Below are 18,909 nucleotides of genomic sequence, written 5' to 3'. Positions count from 1 at the left end.
TCTACTGAATTAAAACCAGTAATGTACGAAGCAACGCAGGTAAACGACGGGCGAAGGAAATGAGCGACTAGGCGACGTTATAAGCTTCCGAGCGAACATTCGTTGCTGGTGGAACAGGGGCGGGCTTCGAGTCAGCCTGCTTTATCTATTCGTAGATATATATTCGTATACTTGCATGGAGATTTGAAGCATGCGGCAAGTTTGGAGAGCGCGAAAGATGTTTAAGAGTTGCTGCTCTTAACTCTAAACACATTTGCCGAGTTTACCAAATAACCGCTTTTTAACCGAAAACTATAACCAAAAGGAAGGCAAAAATAAAAAAAAGAAACATTTCGAGACAAAACTTCTATTGATCGGAATACTAAACCCTGCTATTTAGAAGCGAAAGAGCTAGAATTTCTTGTGTTTAGGCAACCCACGCAATAGGATCACCGTGTTTTAATCTGTGTTTCCTAGACATCACGGCCTGAAAATTGCGTAGCATTGCGTTGAAATTCTGGAAGTTGTCAGATTCCACATTGCCACGATGTTTAACTGTAGTGAGGACAAAAAATTTTGTTTTGTGTGAGAAAAAGAAAAATGTCGTTATCGATGACATAATCAATGCTTTAATCCTCCCACAGACCATAAGCAAAATGCTTGATCAATTCTTATCATCATCTAATGAACAAATTGATTCCATGTTGTCATCACTTTGACGGGCATTTGATTCGCGGGCCAATATATAGATTTTGACGGGCCAGGTATAGTTATGTAATTTAATACAGCCCATAGAAGGCATCGCGTAAGAGATAAATGGAAACATGGAATGAGAAGGTGAAAAAAGCGACAACGTATCACTTTTTCACAATTGCAAGGTGCTCTATATTTTCTATCGTAGCAGATACTTTTCATGGATCTGAACTCCCGTCTTTTCTCGAGGCCATGGGGTTGTGCTTAAACGATTGAGCAGTCCAGTAGTCTTTAACACGCCTCCCTGCTTATGTTTAATAGCAATCTATTTATATGACCAGTGTCTCCTTGGGTGGTGATTTTTTCCGTGACAGTCAAGCCAATTTGGGAAATGTCATGTTTTGAGAGTCTGGGTGGTGCATGCATCTTATTAATTACGGCGCATCAATTTGGGAGGACTTAGGCGGGAATGACGGCTCAATTCTGTTTCTTATAATAACCGATTATGGTATCATTGGCTTTTAAAGCAATCACAAGTATATTCTAATTAGCAAATAGAATCCATGTTGCCGTGCCTCTGTTCTGTTGTAAGAACAAAAAAGTGGTATACGAGGGGCAGCCGAGTGTGTCACTCTATCACGGAGTACTCTGAGTAGATCCAAGGACTGACAAGTAGTAGGCTAGTTTATTGGCAAAGAAAGGAAAAACAGAACAAACAAACAAGAAAATCAGTTGGTTAATAAACTGAGGCTTTCATAAAACAAAACATACCACGATCTTCAACAGTCATTCACGCCGGGTTCAGCCTTTGATTAGCTCAAGTAGTTATCTCCTTTCTTAGAGCTTGAGAGACGAGTGCAGCTTTCCAAATAAGGTCTTCGTAAAATGTGATTTAAATTCAGTGTAACTGAAAATATTTACGTTGTGTCGTTACTAATCAAAAATATCTTTGTGCGAAAAAAGCTTGTCTTACGATAGGTATGTCGTTGTTTAAGCTAATAGTCGTTCGCACGAAGGAAACGATTATTGTGTAATGACGCAGTTGTCTGACTCACTGGGGCGTGGGATGATAAGGTCTTGTTGGTTCATAAAGGGAACCGGGAGAGAAAATGTAGGTGAGGCTGCAGTTTACCAAACACGACAAAAGGCAATGAGTTGCATTAACCTTTTCAAATAAAAATAACAACAAAATAAAAAAAAAACAATATATTAAAAAAAACAAAACCAAATTTGAGAAGGAAGGAAGCCAAATGGGAAGTCATTGGGCAAACCCAAATTTCCTGCTTTCTTCATTTTAAGAAACGTAGGGAGGGAGAGATAACTAATTATTTTCCATCAAAAATACAATAAAATACAATACAATATTCTTTATTTAACGAAGGTGACGTAATTAACCCAATGAGTTACCTAATTTACGGCCTTCAACCTGAGTCACATTTGAAAGCATGTAATTTGCATGGATTTTTTTCTTTTTTCATATTTTTCTTTAACAGCGTTATTCTAAAACTGGTTGTATATTATTACCCTTTTTCAGATGAGTACCACTGACGGAGTCAATTTTGTGTGACGTAAGTTGACCATGAAACTGATCACTGTCCACCCTCTTCCGGGCGTGAAAAATAAACAACTGATGAGGCATGGCATGGTCAAGGAAACCGCAAATTTGCAGGATGTATCCGTTTATATGAGCATAAGTGCTCTGCTTATTTATCGTTTTTCTCAGTTAATTGTGGAAAATAATGTAGATTAATGATCAGGTTGTGGTATTTTGTCTGTAATTTTAGCTACTGAATATACCGTTAGCCGTGTCGATGGAATCACGCAGCGTTCCAACGGATTTAAAACGAAAATTGGGAGCCCAACTGCGGCTCTATGAGCAAAAAAAAGGGTATTAAAACGCGTTCAGTTGATAAAATTGTAGAATGCGATCGATTTTGTCTGTAATTTTTGCCACTGGAGGTGTCTTTAGCTGTGTTGAAGGGAATCACGCTGAGCTCTGATGGAGTCGAAACGAAAACTTGGAGCCAAAGGGAAACTAAACTGAGCCAAAATAGTATCGAAACGCATTGAAGAAACAAAATTGTAGACTGCCATCGTTTTTTTCCTTGATATTGTTTCTTTTACCTTTTAAAAGACGGGCATATCAGTCGTAATCCTTAGCTATGGCGCTATGGGTTTAATTCACAGCGCCTTCCTTTGCGGCGTCGCTGAAGCGTTTCGTAATCACAGTAACGTTGTGTCGTGACTAGGAGGGTTAACTGATAGAGCCGAGTAAAATTGAAATGCTTTCAATCACGCGAGAGTACGCTTTTCAACTTAGGCATCGACTCGCAGTGCTCTTTACAGTCAAATCGAAGGGGAATCGAAGAAAGACAGGTTTTGGCGGCAAGAACGGAAACGATTTTGCAAAACAAAGGCACTTGGAACACAAAATAGAAAGTGGCGTCAAGGTCTTAAAAAAGCAGGGCCTTAAGGCCTTTCCGCACCAGCGAAAAAGTTGTTTATTCAGACAAAGCTCCTGTCATAACAAACATTTTACATGTGGAAATGTGGCCGTGGCGGACAGATCTTAAAACGCACCCCTGAAAAAATTTGTCCCGGATAGGAACTGGACAAAATCCATTCAAATAAACAAAACCGTGATAAACTAGTAGATCATTTGAAGTAAAAGCTTCAGCGACCAGCGTGTAATTGAACTGAAATCAGTTTACTAGAGAGGCAAAAATTGTCTTTTGTAATTATAAAATTTTAAGACGACCTAGGATAAATCCTGGAAATTGGAGGAGGAATAATAAGCGGTAAAACTATGCTGGTCGGTTTTATGAACAAATCAGGCCCGGACGGAATCCGACGGCTTTGAAATTTTTAATGCGAACGCAACAGATGAAACAAAAATTTGTCCTTTGATTTTGTCGGGACAATTCCAGTTTTGTCTGCTAGTGCCGAAAGGCCGTCATTCCATAAACTCTCTTTCTCTGCTGAATTTCCATGAGCCCATGCTGATAAGCAAAGCGATATAATATACAATTCTCGAACCCCTTATTATGAGTAAAATAACCTTGCATGTCCTCACCAAGCCCCATTTCATTCCGTCATTAAACGAAAATGAGTTTTGCATCTTAAAAGTCATTCTATTTACGGACTGGAAAGGCGTGCCAAATGTAATCATCAATCCTCACTGAGTTGTGACGACATTGGCACTCTTGTAAACACAACGCGAAACCTGTAGAATTTTTTTCATACAGGTTTTCCTCCTAGTAGAAGATTTATCATCTCAAGAATTAGCAAAGTTTCCTGGTTTATACACGTAGTATATGTTTTATGACGCGTTTGCGTTAAATAACCTTAAATGTAAAGTTGCGATTGTAGGGAAGGACGTTTTCCCCCACGTCACTGAGTGGGTTGTGACGGCATATAGGTCATCATGCGACATGCGTGCGTTACATTCCTTAATGAAAGTTTTACTCAGTGATTTTTATTCCCAAAATAGCCCACGCTGAAGAAGTATGGATGTATTTAAACTCTTTGGGTTCCTGACTCTCCATAAGAGTTTCAAAGCTCTGAGGTACTGCATACCATCTCCTGTAACTCGATTCAAATGGATTTCCGTCACAAAAAGGAACATCTTTCCTTCTCCATCGAGAATATTCTACGAGACGACTTCTCCCGCGGGTTGAAGAATAACAGAGTGAAACTAACACCACCTAGGTCAACTTTTACGAAGCGTTTGAACAGTGCATCTTACCAATTGCATGGAGTTCATTATTACAGACCAATGATTGTTAGATATTTGCCCGTTATTTATAAATTGGATGCACGATGTTTACGCCTTAACGAGGGAAACGAACAGAATATAGTGACTCAGAATCCCGCCAATGACAAAGATATTTCGGGTTTCGAGGACGATTCTTCACTTCAACATAAAGAAGGTAATAATTATCTCAAGTCCTTTTGCTTTTTTGATCACTACAGGTAGTGATAATTCTATACCTGCATTGTAATGAAGCGTAACGCCTCTTACTTCTCTGAAACATAATTTGCATAAGCGTTAAATTACATTGTCTGACTAACTCGTTTACAGGGTCACTGGATGAGGGTTTCGGTTCAAAGCTTACTGTTTGTCTACCGTTCCCCTAGTTGCAGAAAAAATATCGTTTCTACACCACTTTGTTAAGACAGAAGGCAAAAAAAGAAAAACAAAAAACAAAAAAAAACAAGAAAAGCTTATTATTGAAGGCGGCCGGGTTCCACATTCAAATTCCTCTCGAAAATGAAGTAAAACGGATTTTATTGTGTTCCCTGTGTTCTAGAGGTTTTATGCAACAGTAAACTCGATCGTCAGCCGCTGCTCGGGAAATAAGTTAACGCGTGATGCGAAAATTAACAAGAGGGTTCCAAATTGAATAAACCCCTCCTGACCTGCTGGCATGTCGACTGATAATGCAGATTTCACATTTGCTCTCGAGGCTTTGTTCTCGGCCAAATATTCAATTCTAGGACAATATCTCAGCCGCAGATAGTGTCAGCGACTTACCAGCCGTTTGAACGGGTTTATTTACCAAATAGGTCAAATATGACTTACATTGTTCCTCTTTACCTTCAGACGCCAAAACAGACGGAAATGGCGATGAAAATCCCAAACCATTTAAGATGGACGTCGGCGAGGACCTGACCCCCAAAAGGAAGCGAAGACACCGGAGCCATTTCACTCAACATCAGCTCCAACATCTCGAAAAATTGTTTTCCCGCCAAAAATATCTAACCCGAGACGAGCGCACGCTGTTGGCGAGAGGACTGGAAATGACAGAACTTCAAATTAGAAACTGGTTTCAGAACCGGAGATATATGGAAAGAAAAAGCGTTAAAGAATGCGCGAAACAAGTCAAAGCTAATGAACTTTAAAGACCGATGTGAGTTAGAGAACATTGACGATTTTCGTCGAGGAGCTGCAATTAAAATTAGACATTGTATGAAGAATTTATTTATATAACGGAATAGTTAGGTTATTCAAAGAAATGAAGCAAATAGAAAAGACTTGCTGTTTTATCTCTTTGGTTTATATCAGATCTCGTTTTCTGAATGATTAAATGATTAGGAAACACGAGAAGTAGACAGTAGAGAAAAAAAAAACACGTCATGAAGCATGAGAACAGACACAGGTTCTCCAGTAGCATCCTTCCGTTCTCCCTCCCTCCCCCCCTTCCCCCCTCCCCTCCCCCCTCCCCCCTCCCCCCTCCCCTCCCCCCTCCACCACCCTTCCTACAAAACAAAATGGCGCAAAACAAAAAGGAAAACCATAAAACAAGAAGACAAACCGAACTTAAAAAATTTCATCGTGACTAAGTGCAACTCTGGCAAGGGAGTTTGTTACTCATAAGAGCTAAACTGTAAATTAATTTGCACCACAAGAAAAAACGGAGTAGTAATCGCCACCTTGTCTGAATATGTGTAAAGATGACCATTCGGGATCTGGAATGGGTTACATGGCTACTAAGCAGGCTTGTGTCTGCAGTTCATTTTGCGTGGTCTGAGAAGGTAGAACGCCTGAAGAAGTCTACCCTTCAGCTCCACCTCATTCTGCAGAAGTGCATGATGCTTGATTACTGAAAAATACTTATACAAACGGCAGGGACAACAAGATAGACGGAATGGTAATAAACTTAATGTTATATATAGCAAAAAGTATAAATTTTACTTGTAGCAGTTATCAAAAACTATTCCCAGCCTTATCACAAGGTAAAGGCTCGTAACCGAAAGTAAAAAAAAGTTAGATTACGTGAGCTGTAAAAGCGAGCGTTGATTGTTAACTTTGTACGTTTAAAACTGACCACTTTTTATCAAAATACTGAGTAAATGTAGTTATGTTGAATGCTGAATGCTAAATGCTGAATGCTGAATAGTAAGTGCTAAATGTTGAATGCTGAATGCTAAATGCTAAATGCTAAATGCTAATGCTGAATGTTGAATGTTGAATGTTGAATGCTGAATGCTGAATGCTGAATGCTGAATGCTAAATGCTGAATGCTGAATGCTAAATGCTGAATGCTAAATGCTAAATGCTGAATTCTAAATGCTGAATAGTAAGTGCTAAATGCTGAATGCTAAATGCTGAATGCTGAATGTTGAATGCTGAATGCTGAATGCTAAATGCTAAACGCCGAAGACTGAAAACTAAATGCTGAATGCTAAATGCTAAGTGCTAAGTGTTAAATGCTGAATGCTGAATGCTGAATGCTGAATGCTGAATACTGAATGCTGAATACTGAATGCTGAATGCTAAATGCTAAATGCTAAATGCTAAATGCTAAATGCTGAACGCTGCTATTTATCACTTGAAAGGAACTAGTCACTTTTAATCACTCAGGGGGAGGGGGGCGGGAGGGAGGATTCTTTGGGGATAAGTCGTTTCCGACATAGTGCGAAGGGGGTGGGGGGTATAATTGACTGACAATATTAACTGCCAATAAGAGGGATTATAAATGTTACAGAACCTTTTAGGGGATCAGTAAATTTTATTGCGACACAACCAGAATCCTCTCCCTCCCTCTCCTCCCCCCTCCTCCCCGACGTTAAATGTTGACCAGTTCAGTTCCGAACTAATTAATGCACACTACGTATATATCATCTAAAGCTGTCAAACACAGTCATCTCGTTTTGATTTGGCTTTATGCGATATGTTACTCGAATTCGGGTAACAAAGTTTTTTCTGCCAAAGTACCAAGAGATCTAGAGTTCAGCAAAGGCTTCCAGGTATATGTAGGTAGAGAGAAGCAGTAGGTAACTTGTAGCACCTCTGTTGTCTATGGCAACGTTTTTCGAAGTCGTCGGTCTTGTTGACGGCGGTCGTGCTGAAGGGCAAACCACTTCTGGTTTATAGGGACTATTGATTATTGGCTTTGAATGTTGTTCCCTGTCAACGCCCTGTAAAACGAAAACAGGATAGTACAATGCAATGCGGTCACGGAGCAGTGCAGTGAACGATGTCATATATTCTAATTATATCACGCTTTCGAGTGGTACACTGTGGAATATTTCACGGGCCACTTTTTTTCTCGGTATTTGCACGCGAGCCTTTGGGAAAATCAAAACGCAAAACATTCCACGGTTAGCGTATATATTTCATACTCTTGACCATGATTATTATCATTATGAACCTAGTCATCTTATAAATCGCAGTTTCAAAAATGCCCATTCCTTGTGAAAATTTATGTTTTAAAGAAATGCGAGACTGTACGTCTCATGTACTTTTAAAATGTCCTCAGAATCTATTCAATAAATTGTGAGCCAACGTGATTAAAATATGTAAATGGCTACAGTGATCTTCCAGTGTTTCCTCGAGAATAAAAAAACTAGTGGGTGACACGTAACTGATTCCCATCCTTTGTTCCTTTGTTTGTCTTACAGTTTGAAGAAGCAAAGAAACAATTGTTTAAATATTTGCTGAGCTCACTTCAAAATGAAATGATAACGATGGCAATGATCATGATTATGTAGAAATCCTCCAAAGGTAATTAAATTTACCTGTATTGGTACATGTGCACGCGCTTGGCAGGTTGTAAACACCTTCTTGGAACCCTGGTAAGCTTCCCTCAAGCCATTGTTGACTGCGTTTGTCCAGAAGCTGAGTTGTGCTTGATCACCACCTCTGCATGAGAAAACAAATTGCTCACATGACAATTTTAAATGCTAACATGTCGCACACCTGGCTGCTCTCAAATCAAAAGTGCAAATGCAAGTCACGAACTTAAACATGTAAATTTTTTCAAGGAGAAAGGCTTAACGTCTCTTTTGAACAATTTACTTGTTATACGCCGTTTTCCATGATTCGTAAGCGCTGTAGTCCCTGGACACGCACTTTGTGAGGTTAACTTTGGGATAATACATCAGAAATGACAAGCACATTTCATCAGTTGCAGAAAGTCCACCCTGTTGTCAAACACAAAGATCACAATTTGGAAGTTAACATCGATGAACGTTCGTGTACATAATACAAAATGAAGGAATATGTTTTTTTCCGTCATGTCACAAGGGTGACAAAGAAAAAAAAGTCCGAATCCCTTCAAGAAATACAACCTCTGACCTTCAGATTCCACGCCCTAGCGCTCATTTAAAATCCATTTTCAGTACAAGTTTCCCAAAATGGAACAAATATGGTGATGCCCACACCTCTCGGTTTCATGGCTGACAACCATTTGAACGTGTTAAATTCTTATTGTGGAGGCCTGGATACTAAGGACATTTAAGTCGCACGATAATGATCCAAAAATTGCTTAGCATGTGTTAAAATAATTAAAATCCACACTTTTTATTTTTGAGAATTTCCGTTTTGAAAATTAGCTTCTCAGAAAATCTGCGCTATGTAGACTAGACACTTTGCAGGAATCCATACAGCTGATATTTAGCTACACCTGGTCTGTTCGTATTAACCGAGATGCTGTCTCCATGAAATGACAATTGCCCAAAGCTCTTCATTCGTCAGCGGTAACTTCAGTAATTTTAGTTACTGAAGTCCTTTGTATGGGCGCTTTCTTTGTGTTTCTCCAGCTTATGATCACTCACCACTGTTTTTGTCTGTCGGTCCTCAGTGTTATAAATGCAAACATTAATCAACGAATCTCCCTGTCAGGAAAATAAATGGAAAATCTGTTTTAATGGTGTAATACATGGTATCGATGCAATTCAATTTCCCATTTCAAGTTGCTTTTTCTCAAGCAAGCGAAATCGCACAGTTCTTAAGCAACTAAAAGAAATTTCGATTTTAAAATTAGCAAGTAATACTATCCAATCAGATTCATCTACCAGTCAGTCATTGTCAACCGGTCAAAATTGAGAAAATACTTGGAGTGAAAAGGTTTTTGCCTTCCACTTGAAACGAAAACGGATGAAAATTAAATAGGCAATGGTTTCCGTGGCAAGCAACCAAATTAGTGATTTGGGAAGCTTGGAAAGCGAGATACTAAATGCAGCAAAAATTCAGTGACAAACCCAGCTTTAAAGAAGAGATATAAGAATCATAGAATGCCATCAATCTTTCCTAATTCCGCGTCTTTTGTAATTTTTTAAAATTTATTTCACAATCTGTTGACTTTCTTTGGTACAACTCAAGGATAAACGTACTCGTAATTTCAAAATTAGCCTCTCTTGAAGCACAAAGCCCATTTTCGAGTACTCCGTGGAGTATAGTGTTCCCCTCTCAGCTGATTTATCACTGTAAATTTACTTTAGTGATTCCCTCGGCAATAAAAACAGCTGGTGAGATGCAGGTCCTAATATTCTTACCGAAGCAATGTGAACCTCCTTCCTCAATGAGTGATACTCCTGTGATAATGATTAAAAGGAAATAAATCAACCAAAATGAAAATAAATTTTCATATAAGAAATTCATATTTTCTTTGTTACGACTATAATAACGAGATAATACCACGTTTGGATATTATTTTTTTTTTTAGATACAGTTTATTATGTACAAATAATTGACTAGTTTGGGGCTGTTGAATAGAAATCTTGCGGACAAAAAAGAAGGAAAAGAAACGAACCGAAACGAAAAAATCGAAAAGAATCGATGTTTTAAAGCAAGGACACCTCTAAAAAGAGAGAGAAAGGAATCCAATATCAAACTATAACAATACCTGAAAGTTAAAATCATAATGATCATCTCGAGCTATTTCTCGTAACTCCACATCACCTCTCACGTGACGAACCCAGGTTTTGCGGCCTAAACAGCAAAGGCATGAAAAAGGAGGAAGGAAGAATTACAACAGGAAGCCGCGTGAAAAAAGACAAGTGTACCTCCTTTAGAAAGTGTAAAATACCAAACCCGGAGGTAAAAAGACAACTTTGAATTCTTTGCCCTTCATCAACATTTGAGTCTCCTGGCATTTATTTCATACACAGAGGCTATAACTTCACGCGCGAGTTTCAGAATCAGTTCGAAATGCATTGAACACAAGGTGGCTGTCTAGAAATCCCAGCAATTCAAAGTAGATTACCGTGCAAGTAAAAAAATTACTTTAATGAGGACTAAAACACCCCAGCAATTTTTCTAACTGATATAAGATTCATTTACTTGGAGCGAACTGAATGACAAAGAAAAAGGCTCCTTGTTGTGGTCTGTAATGATCTAAATTACTTTAATGAGGAAACGTTATGTGTAAAGGCTCAGTTTACAAGATTACCCGCCAGATGCGTATGCAACAAAACAGCAAAGACATTTATTCCTCCTTTTGGCAGTTTGGAGTCTCTCATTCCCTAAGGGTAATACACAACGTTAGGAAAATGTCGCATGAAATGAATTCTTTAACGAAAGTAAATTAAATTTGTTAGAAAAACAGCACGATTCGATTAAGTACTGTAAATGCTAAAACCAAGGAGAAGCCATATCGATTGATAAAAAAAGGAAAGTATTAACTTAAATGCAAGTTATCTAGATTAATAATCGGAAATGTGAGCGACCGTGCTGTAACTGTAGTCCAATTTGGTTAGAAAATAACCAGATTTTGTCCAATGCAAAGCACAGAGACGAAGAATCATGTAATATATGATTACTTTTGACACTTATTTGAAAAACAACTTCACCGATTTTTTCGAAATTCCTTAAAAAACGGCCGATAAAATTCACCCACCTCCTTCAGGCACTCTTTGAGGCAGAAACCATCCGACTGCCAAGCATTCTGTTTTGGTGGGATAATCATGAACCTTGAAACCCCTTCTCCAACCATCAGCACCCCTGCATCATACTGTCTGAGTTGCTTTGTGTGGTAGAACCTTAGGCCAGAGCTGTCATTCAGTCCTTAATTGAACCAATCAGAAATCGATCAATTCAGTTCTTATTTTGTAACACCGCGTTTCGGAGCCACAAACATCATCTTCAGGTTATGGCTTCAACCCTTTTTTAACATAAATCCGATGACATTTATGTTCCTTATTTCGCTGTGAAAGATGAATGTTCGTGAAGCCTGTATAACCGGCATCGCAGCATTAACAGTTAAAAATTTGTAGAGAGTGCACGGTGGATTTAGCATGATTAGTATTTTCTACTCTGTTTGAAACTTTTTGCCAGACGCAGTGGCCCAACGAATAGCGTGCTGAACTCCGGGTCGAGAGGACTTGAATTAAGACCTGACTGGGTCACTGCGTTGTATTCTTGGACAAGAAACTTATCTCGCCTCCCTCCACACCCAGGAATATTAAATAAAAATCTTAGACCGAGGGGGAATGAGAGCGAGGGGGGGAGGGAGGGGGAGAAGGTAAGTTTAGGAAGACTGGGTTCTCGCTCAGAAGGATTAGAAACTGGGTTAAACTCTGGTTTGATGGGGCACTTTGGTGTTATTTTATCATCATATGATTACCTTCTTTTTTCTCAGGATTGTCATAATGTATTTCTAACATGACGACTTTAGGGCTGTCAGCTTTTCCTATCGGAAATCCAGCATTCTCGGGATAATAAAATTCCTGAAAGATGCAATTAAAACTTATTGAGTCGAATAGATGATTAATGACCTGAATCTTTTTTCACAAATAATACTGGAAAAACTCCTTTTATTGGCCTGATTAAAGATTTGGATTTAAGATCCCTGGAGCTAAAAATACCCATTCCCTATGCTTGAAATTTTGAATCCATTCTCTTCTTTCCTTCTAAGAGAATGCTTGATGTCTTCAGTACACACATTTAGCTGCGCTTTCAAAAAAGTCATCACTTAACTCACCTTTCCACCAATAGCCCATGCAGCAATTGTTGATACTCCTGCGCACTCTCTCCCAGGGGGAGGCATGTTAGAGCTATAACACGCGCCGGTATAATTCAAGAGATGTGTTGGGTAGTGATCGCTACACTCGTACAATAACATGTGATGTACGATGCCCTCATGACCCGCTTGAATTACTGGCTCAACCTAGATGCAAATGGAAAAATTAAAATTTTACTGGAAAGGCAGGAGATGATTATGAAAAAGAAAGAGGATGTAGAGAATGCAGAAAAAAAAGGGTACATGGAAGTTTCGTCTCATTGTAAGTTCGCCCCCTGGAGGGAAACAAGATCGCCCCCACCTTCACCAGTTCGCCCCAATATTTCACTCGTTTTCGTACAGCAAACGTATACTGTACCTATTTTGTCGAAATTGTTATATGTTTCTGTATTTATCTGACTGGAGCAACGCAGTGGTTTGACATTACTCGTGCAGTAGTCATGTGTCATTGAACATGGCTAGGAATTTGCACGTTGATCGAACTTTGGTATGGTCTCGTAGTACAATCGAATATTGTTCGATAGATAGTATGGTATTGACAGAAATGGAATATGTTTGGTAATTGACAAGAACGTGAACTAGAGCTATGAGAAAAAGAAAGCCGGACAAAATAAATCTTCGGAAAGGTAGGAGATAAATAACAAAAAGGAAACGAAGACAGTAAGAGAAAGTCAGAGCAAGAGGTAGGCAGAAAACAAAAAATGTATATAACCACATTTCAAATAACAATAATACTGTATAGCCAATTTTCCCGTGAAGCGAATGCTAAGTGTGTTATTTGAGTTCAATAGATCTTACCATAACAATGTGACGCGTTTCGTTAACTTTTGGAATCTCAAATGCTCTGCATATGTAGCTCGTTCGTTCAGTTGGAACAGCGGTCTGAAATGAAGATAATATATCAAAGTGAAAATTAAAAGAAACTGAGTCATCACAGCCAGCACAAATTGATCACTTGACTTTAGCAAATAAGGCATAAGCTAATTTTTTTGCACGTCCTTTGTTCCTACAGTGTTAATTTATCGATCGATCCATCTTTAATCCATGCACTTCTACATTCATCCATCTATCCATCGTTCCATTTACCCATCCATCCATCCATTCATTTATTTATTAATTTATTAATTTATTCATTCATTTATTTGTTCATTTATTAATCTATTAGTTTAGTCATTCATGTTTTCATTTATTTATTCACTCATTCATTTATTTATTTATCAATTTATTCATTCATTATTAATTTATTTATTCTTCTATTTACTAATTCATTCATTTATTCACTTATTTATATTTTCTTTTCATTAATTCATTCACTCATTTATTCATTCATTCATTTATTCATTCATTCATTCATTTATTTATTCTTCTATTAATTAATTAATTATTTGATTTATTTGTTCTTCTATCAATTAATTAACTATTTAATTTATTCATTCATTTATTCATTTATTCCTCATTCAAGTAACCTTCATTTTTGCCAACGGTTGTCCCATCTTTCCTCTGCGTTCACTCATTCATAAAATTTGTGTTTTTCTTTTGCTACATATCATTTCTAAGGGAGTGGAGTTTATAAGCCTCTAGAAACGTATAGCTCTGGACTGGGGGCGTATACCAGCGTTTACAGTTCTTACCTCGTTATGTCGTATATCGAATGTCTCAGTATCTGGTGGTAAGGTCGGTATTGTTTCAAGGCTGTTTAGCAACAACAGACTCCTTGATCCCTTGTGTCCTATCTTGTGCGGGGCTATTTCTTCTTCTGAGGTTGGGTCATCCATGTGGTAGGCATAAATCACTTTTGTAGTTCCAGCCTGGATCGTAGAGAGAATGTTAGCTAACCAGTTTCTTCTGTGAAGGTTCGTTTTTACTTACTTAGACGAATCGATGACAGTTCTTTCGATTATTCTAAAGAACTGTACAATAGACTGAGGAAAATGGTATTACCATGGTCTATATTTATTTTCCTCAAGACACTTTTTGGCTTAGAGTTGAACGCTTTCATATTTAATATGAGATCGTAGACCACGCATTTAATAAAGTGGGTCATTGATCATGAAATTGGTATGCAAAAGCTCAATCCATATGCAATTCCTTCTTTTTTTCAAAAGATTTCCCCCTTCATTACATTAATGACAAGAAAAAAATAGCTAATGAATAGGTAAATGAGTAAAAACGAAATAATTCTAATGTTATATACTGCGAACCTCAATCTTGTTGTCCTGTGGATCACACGTGTCAAACATTCTTTTGAAACTCATAACAGTTTTTCCGTTTCTCTCTTCAAGTGAAATCAATGTATAATTCTGTTGGATATCCACCTCTGGAACTGAGTAACCTTTAGAATGTCGATCCTACCAAAAAAAAAAAGTAAAATAATGTAAGAATCACCAGGGAAAGGCTGGTCAAAACTAGATAAGAACAATCACAAGCACAAGACTCGTTTTGCGGATTTTTGGACAGGTTTACTGAGACTTCTCGTAATGTGTTCTTTATCGTAAATTATTTGAGGGTGAAAGAAAAGCAACCTCAAAAACAAATTTTCGAAATGTTTAACACATAGCTGTTAAATGATAAAATACTTATCGACTGAGTGGGAGGGCCGTACAGGAAATATTTCTTTCGTTTTTAAATTTCAAATTGCAATTTTTCTCTTTCCCTCCCCCCTTTGTATTTTTGTATTCACGTGCAGCTCGCGTGATTTCACAAATCAGCCAATCACGTCAAAGAACTCTAACTTCGACATTGGAGAACTGACGTGGTCATTTTTCACATACTTTTGTTGTCTGTTTTGATGGGGTTAAGTGAGTTGTTTTATGAGCTTTATTTAACTCTTTGTTTGAAATGTTATTGAGAAGTTTCAGAGTTTTTAAGTTATCCAAATTTTGAGGCTCATTTAATAAGTTCAATACATAGTTTCTAAGGAGTTTGGATTTAAGCCTCTTTTTCCGTAAATGAATTTTTGCAACCTCGATTTAACAAATAGAGAAGCCTTGACTGTGCTCTGTTCTGTTATAAAGCACGCAGGAAGCGGCTAGAGCACGAAAGAAGTGTAGGGAGAAACACTCGACTACGTCTCGTGTTTCTCCCCACTTCTTGAGTGCTCTAGCCGCTTCCTGCGTGCTTTATAACAGAACAGAGCACAGTCAAGGCTTCTCTATTTGTTTTATAATAAAGAATCCGTTAAATTACCCAAGCATTACTTTCAATTTTCAAAACAAACTTTATTTCCAAAGCGAACAACAGTGTCGTCAGCATGCTCTATACTCTCATAGAGCACGCTAAAATAAGCCAATCAGAATCCCTGTTAGAATAGTTCAAATAATCTGATTGGCTGTACAAGACAAAAGCTGTCAAAAGTGTCAAACCATCAAAGTTCAAAAACCATCAAAGTTCACAATCTGCGATAGTTTACAAACTAAAATAGTTCGGCAGGTCGAATTTAACGCTTTTGCCTGAAGTTTTTAATACAGAATCTTGAAGTGAAATGTTCAGTGAAATTTAACCGAATTATGGCTCATAAAAATACGCGAGTTTTTCCACATGACAAGGTAGAAAACAAACTGTTCAAGGAGAGTGTTTTTTAAATGAACGACAGCCGAATTCACCGGAACATGAAGATCGCTCGGGATGACAGCGCCGCAAAACTCGGCTGCAGTGACTGAAGTGACTTTCCACTCAACACATCCGAAAGGATATCAGAACGAGCTCTTATTTTTTCGCTCAAAGGGCGGCCGATGTAGTTTCTGAGGCTTGCTTTACTGTGATGACCGGAGATCGCCATGATAAGTGAACCGCGATGGAATTCAGCATGATCATATTTGCTCAGACACCGTCATGATTAGTATGAATTTTTAACAGCTATGCCAGTTTTGTTATATTTTTCATCATTTCTGTTTTGTTCTGTTTTGTTTTTGAACTCTGAACTTTATATACTATACGAGTGTTGGCTGTGTTTGATTTTTATTACCGCACGTAAGCTTGCAATCTACCTGAGCGTGAAAATCTTTAAAACTTGGAATGTCTATTTTGTTTTTCCTTTGAGGATTTTCGTATCTGCTCACGTTTTAATAACGTAAATTACGGCGCCTGGTTTTTTTACAAACCTTTTTTTGGTTCTTCTGTTGCTACTTGCCGGCTCGCTTGTTCCAAAATTTCACTTTCAATTATCGGAAAGAAAGCTAAAAAGAAGTCCCGGAAAAGGTCGAACATAGTACAATTTGGCAGATGGCGTGACAGCTTTAGCTCAGTGCTATGCTCTATACTCTCATAGAGCACGCTCTTTCAACCAATGACAGCGTGCGTTATATCTGAACTTTATTATAAATTCAAATATTTGCTGAAACAATATTTGCAAGTCATTCTGCGTCAGTGTTCTTTGTTCTAAGTTGTCAATTATGCTTCTTGCTAACAAAAGGACTGAAATAACTAGCTCCATGCAAATTTCCTTTTGGTTCGTTTTGTCCTCCGGCTGAATTGATTGAAACACTTTTATCAGTCTTTCCTTTTTAATTTTTCATTAACAACCTCTGACAGTAACTAATTTACTGTAACTGGTCTGTTGAGTTCACCTATACTCAGCTGCTACCTGCGTCATATTTGTAACATTATGAATCAATAATAATGTTTTGCAAGTTCCGACCTGTTCTCTTGTTGCTTTTTGCAAAAACGTCAAATAGTCGATACAATAGGGTGCTTCGGCCAAAATTTCTGTCAGGCATACCTCTTGAATTTATCTTAACAAGCCGCTTTATTATATGTTTTGATGTGCGGTATATCCAAAGTGGAAACATTGTATGCATGAGTTGTCATTTCATATTAAAACATGGACCAATACTGATGTTTCGCAAGTTCCTGTTCTCTCGTTGCTTCTTGCGAAAACGTCAAATAGTCGATGCTTCGGCCAAAATTTCTGTCAGGCATATCTCTTGAATTCATCTTAACAAGTCGCTTTATTACATGTTTTGATGTGCGGTATATCCACAACGTAAACATTGTATGCGTGAGTTGTTGTTTCTAATTAGCATTTCTGACAATTGCCTTGGTTGTAAACGAAACAATGCAATGTCCACATTTAATATAATCCACGATTCAACTTACAGCGGCTTTTTTGCTGACGATCCGTTTTGTTTTGCACTAAACGCGCTACAATTAATACATTTATGTAATATTTACAAAAAGAAATGGAAAATTTCGCAAATCCTTAAAAGAGAGCCTTTAAAAAGTTTCGGAATTTAAGTAACTAAGAAACAAAATTAACTAATTCGTTTCAAACTAACCTTGAAATATGATTTACCGTCCTTTACCCAACCGATTACAATATCAGCTCCCTTCATCTTTCCCTGTCCACTAGAGATTCCAAACCCTATCCATCCAGTTGTGTTTGCTTCCACGGTGAAAAATATTTCTTTACTTTCAATGCTTACGTTCCAGTACAGTTTTACATTTTGATCTTCATCCAGAGGAGCGAAGAAGGAATGTTCTGACAATAGATCAGCTGAGGTTTGCAATGTTAATGAACACAGAAGGATAGTATAAAGAGACAACATCTTGTTTCTTTAACTCGATCCCAAATAATGGCTTACAAGGTCAGCTAAAAGTAGCTATGGCTAAATGATACGATGTGTAAAATGATACGACGTGTAAAATGACACGATCTGTTATAAATATTCATGAGTTCAAACGGAAGTCGGATGTTGATATTTTCACAGAATTACCACCGCACTCTTTAAATTGCTCAAGTTAAAATAAATTGATCACATCAAAAACAAATTGAAAATTTTCAACTGCCGGGCATTTAGTCTATTCAAGAGTGTGCCCGGCAGTATAATCAGAGATTATTTGGTACAAAGGTTTGTATTCCTTAAACAAACCAGTGTCAAAGAAGAACAACTTGAATTTTTCCAAAAGAGTTAAAATTGGTTTCTACACTGTGAATTACTTTTGAAAGTTGTCAGAAAAAAAACCATTGAACAAATAATACCGCTGGAAGCTTCCGTCTTTCCCTGTGGCTAGATATTCCGCGTAAATGTGATTACGCTAAGCCGTCATTATGCATGGCTGGCAGACCGGAGACAGTAGTAGCGGAAACGTTTTTGGCTCCCCCGTCCCCCGTCTTGTGGCTAGATGTTCTCCATAACTACGATAAAGCTAACGTCGTTCGTTAACACGTATGCGGTAGAGCGGCGATACCAGGCGGGCAAAGTAGTTAAACCCACCCCCTCCCATCCTCCCCCGGCCCCTCGCGAGTCTCCAGACCCCCACGTAAAACTTGGAGTGACACCAATTTCAAATTAGAAGTAACTCAAAGGGCTGGGATATGTTCAGTTCAGTTCGCTTTCATAATACAATTGCATAAGTAACACCAACTGGTGATGAATAATGATTAGTCTATGATAATCGCTACGCGCGAAAATTGACAAATTTTAAGCGTGAGTCGTAGAAAAAAAAGTTAACCGTAACAAAAATGTCCGGTGACAGCAATGGAATTGTTCACCGT

General features: G+C 38.1%; 2 protein-coding genes across 2 annotated transcripts; one reads left to right on the top strand and one right to left on the bottom strand.

Moving 5' to 3' along the window:
* Window positions 1–2,206: 2,206 nt before the first annotated feature.
* LOC113686531 (uncharacterized) lies at window positions 2,207–5,706 on the top strand. Its single transcript, XM_027204161.2, has 3 exons — window positions 2,207–2,344; window positions 4,142–4,601; window positions 5,276–5,706. Exons 2-3 carry the CDS (start codon window positions 4,271–4,273, stop codon window positions 5,572–5,574), a joined length of 630 nt encoding a protein of 209 aa, XP_027059962.2. The 5' UTR covers window positions 2,207–2,344; window positions 4,142–4,270; the 3' UTR covers window positions 5,575–5,706.
* A 615-nt stretch (window positions 5,707–6,321) lies between these two features.
* Window positions 6,322–18,074, bottom strand: LOC113686530 (DBH-like monooxygenase protein 1). The gene is made up of 14 exons (XM_027204160.2): window positions 17,690–18,074; window positions 14,618–14,764; window positions 14,048–14,224; window positions 13,215–13,298; window positions 12,378–12,563; window positions 12,021–12,123; window positions 11,295–11,461; window positions 10,848–10,920; window positions 10,302–10,387; window positions 9,952–9,990; window positions 9,232–9,291; window positions 8,474–8,598; window positions 8,194–8,317; window positions 6,322–7,593 (listed from the first exon to the last, which is right to left on the bottom strand). Exons 1-14 carry the CDS (start codon window positions 17,957–17,959, stop codon window positions 7,399–7,401), a joined length of 1,836 nt encoding a protein of 611 aa, XP_027059961.2. The 5' UTR covers window positions 17,960–18,074; the 3' UTR covers window positions 6,322–7,398.
* Between the last annotated feature and the right edge of the window lie 835 nt (window positions 18,075–18,909).

Source organism: Pocillopora damicornis, chromosome 5 (assembly GCF_964200805.1).
Source record: "Pocillopora damicornis chromosome 5, jaPocDami1.2, whole genome shotgun sequence".
Taxonomy (NCBI): Eukaryota; Metazoa; Cnidaria; class Anthozoa; order Scleractinia; family Pocilloporidae; genus Pocillopora; species Pocillopora damicornis.
The sequence above is the reverse complement of the archived record's forward strand: the minus strand, read 5'-3'. Positions and strand labels throughout refer to the sequence as shown.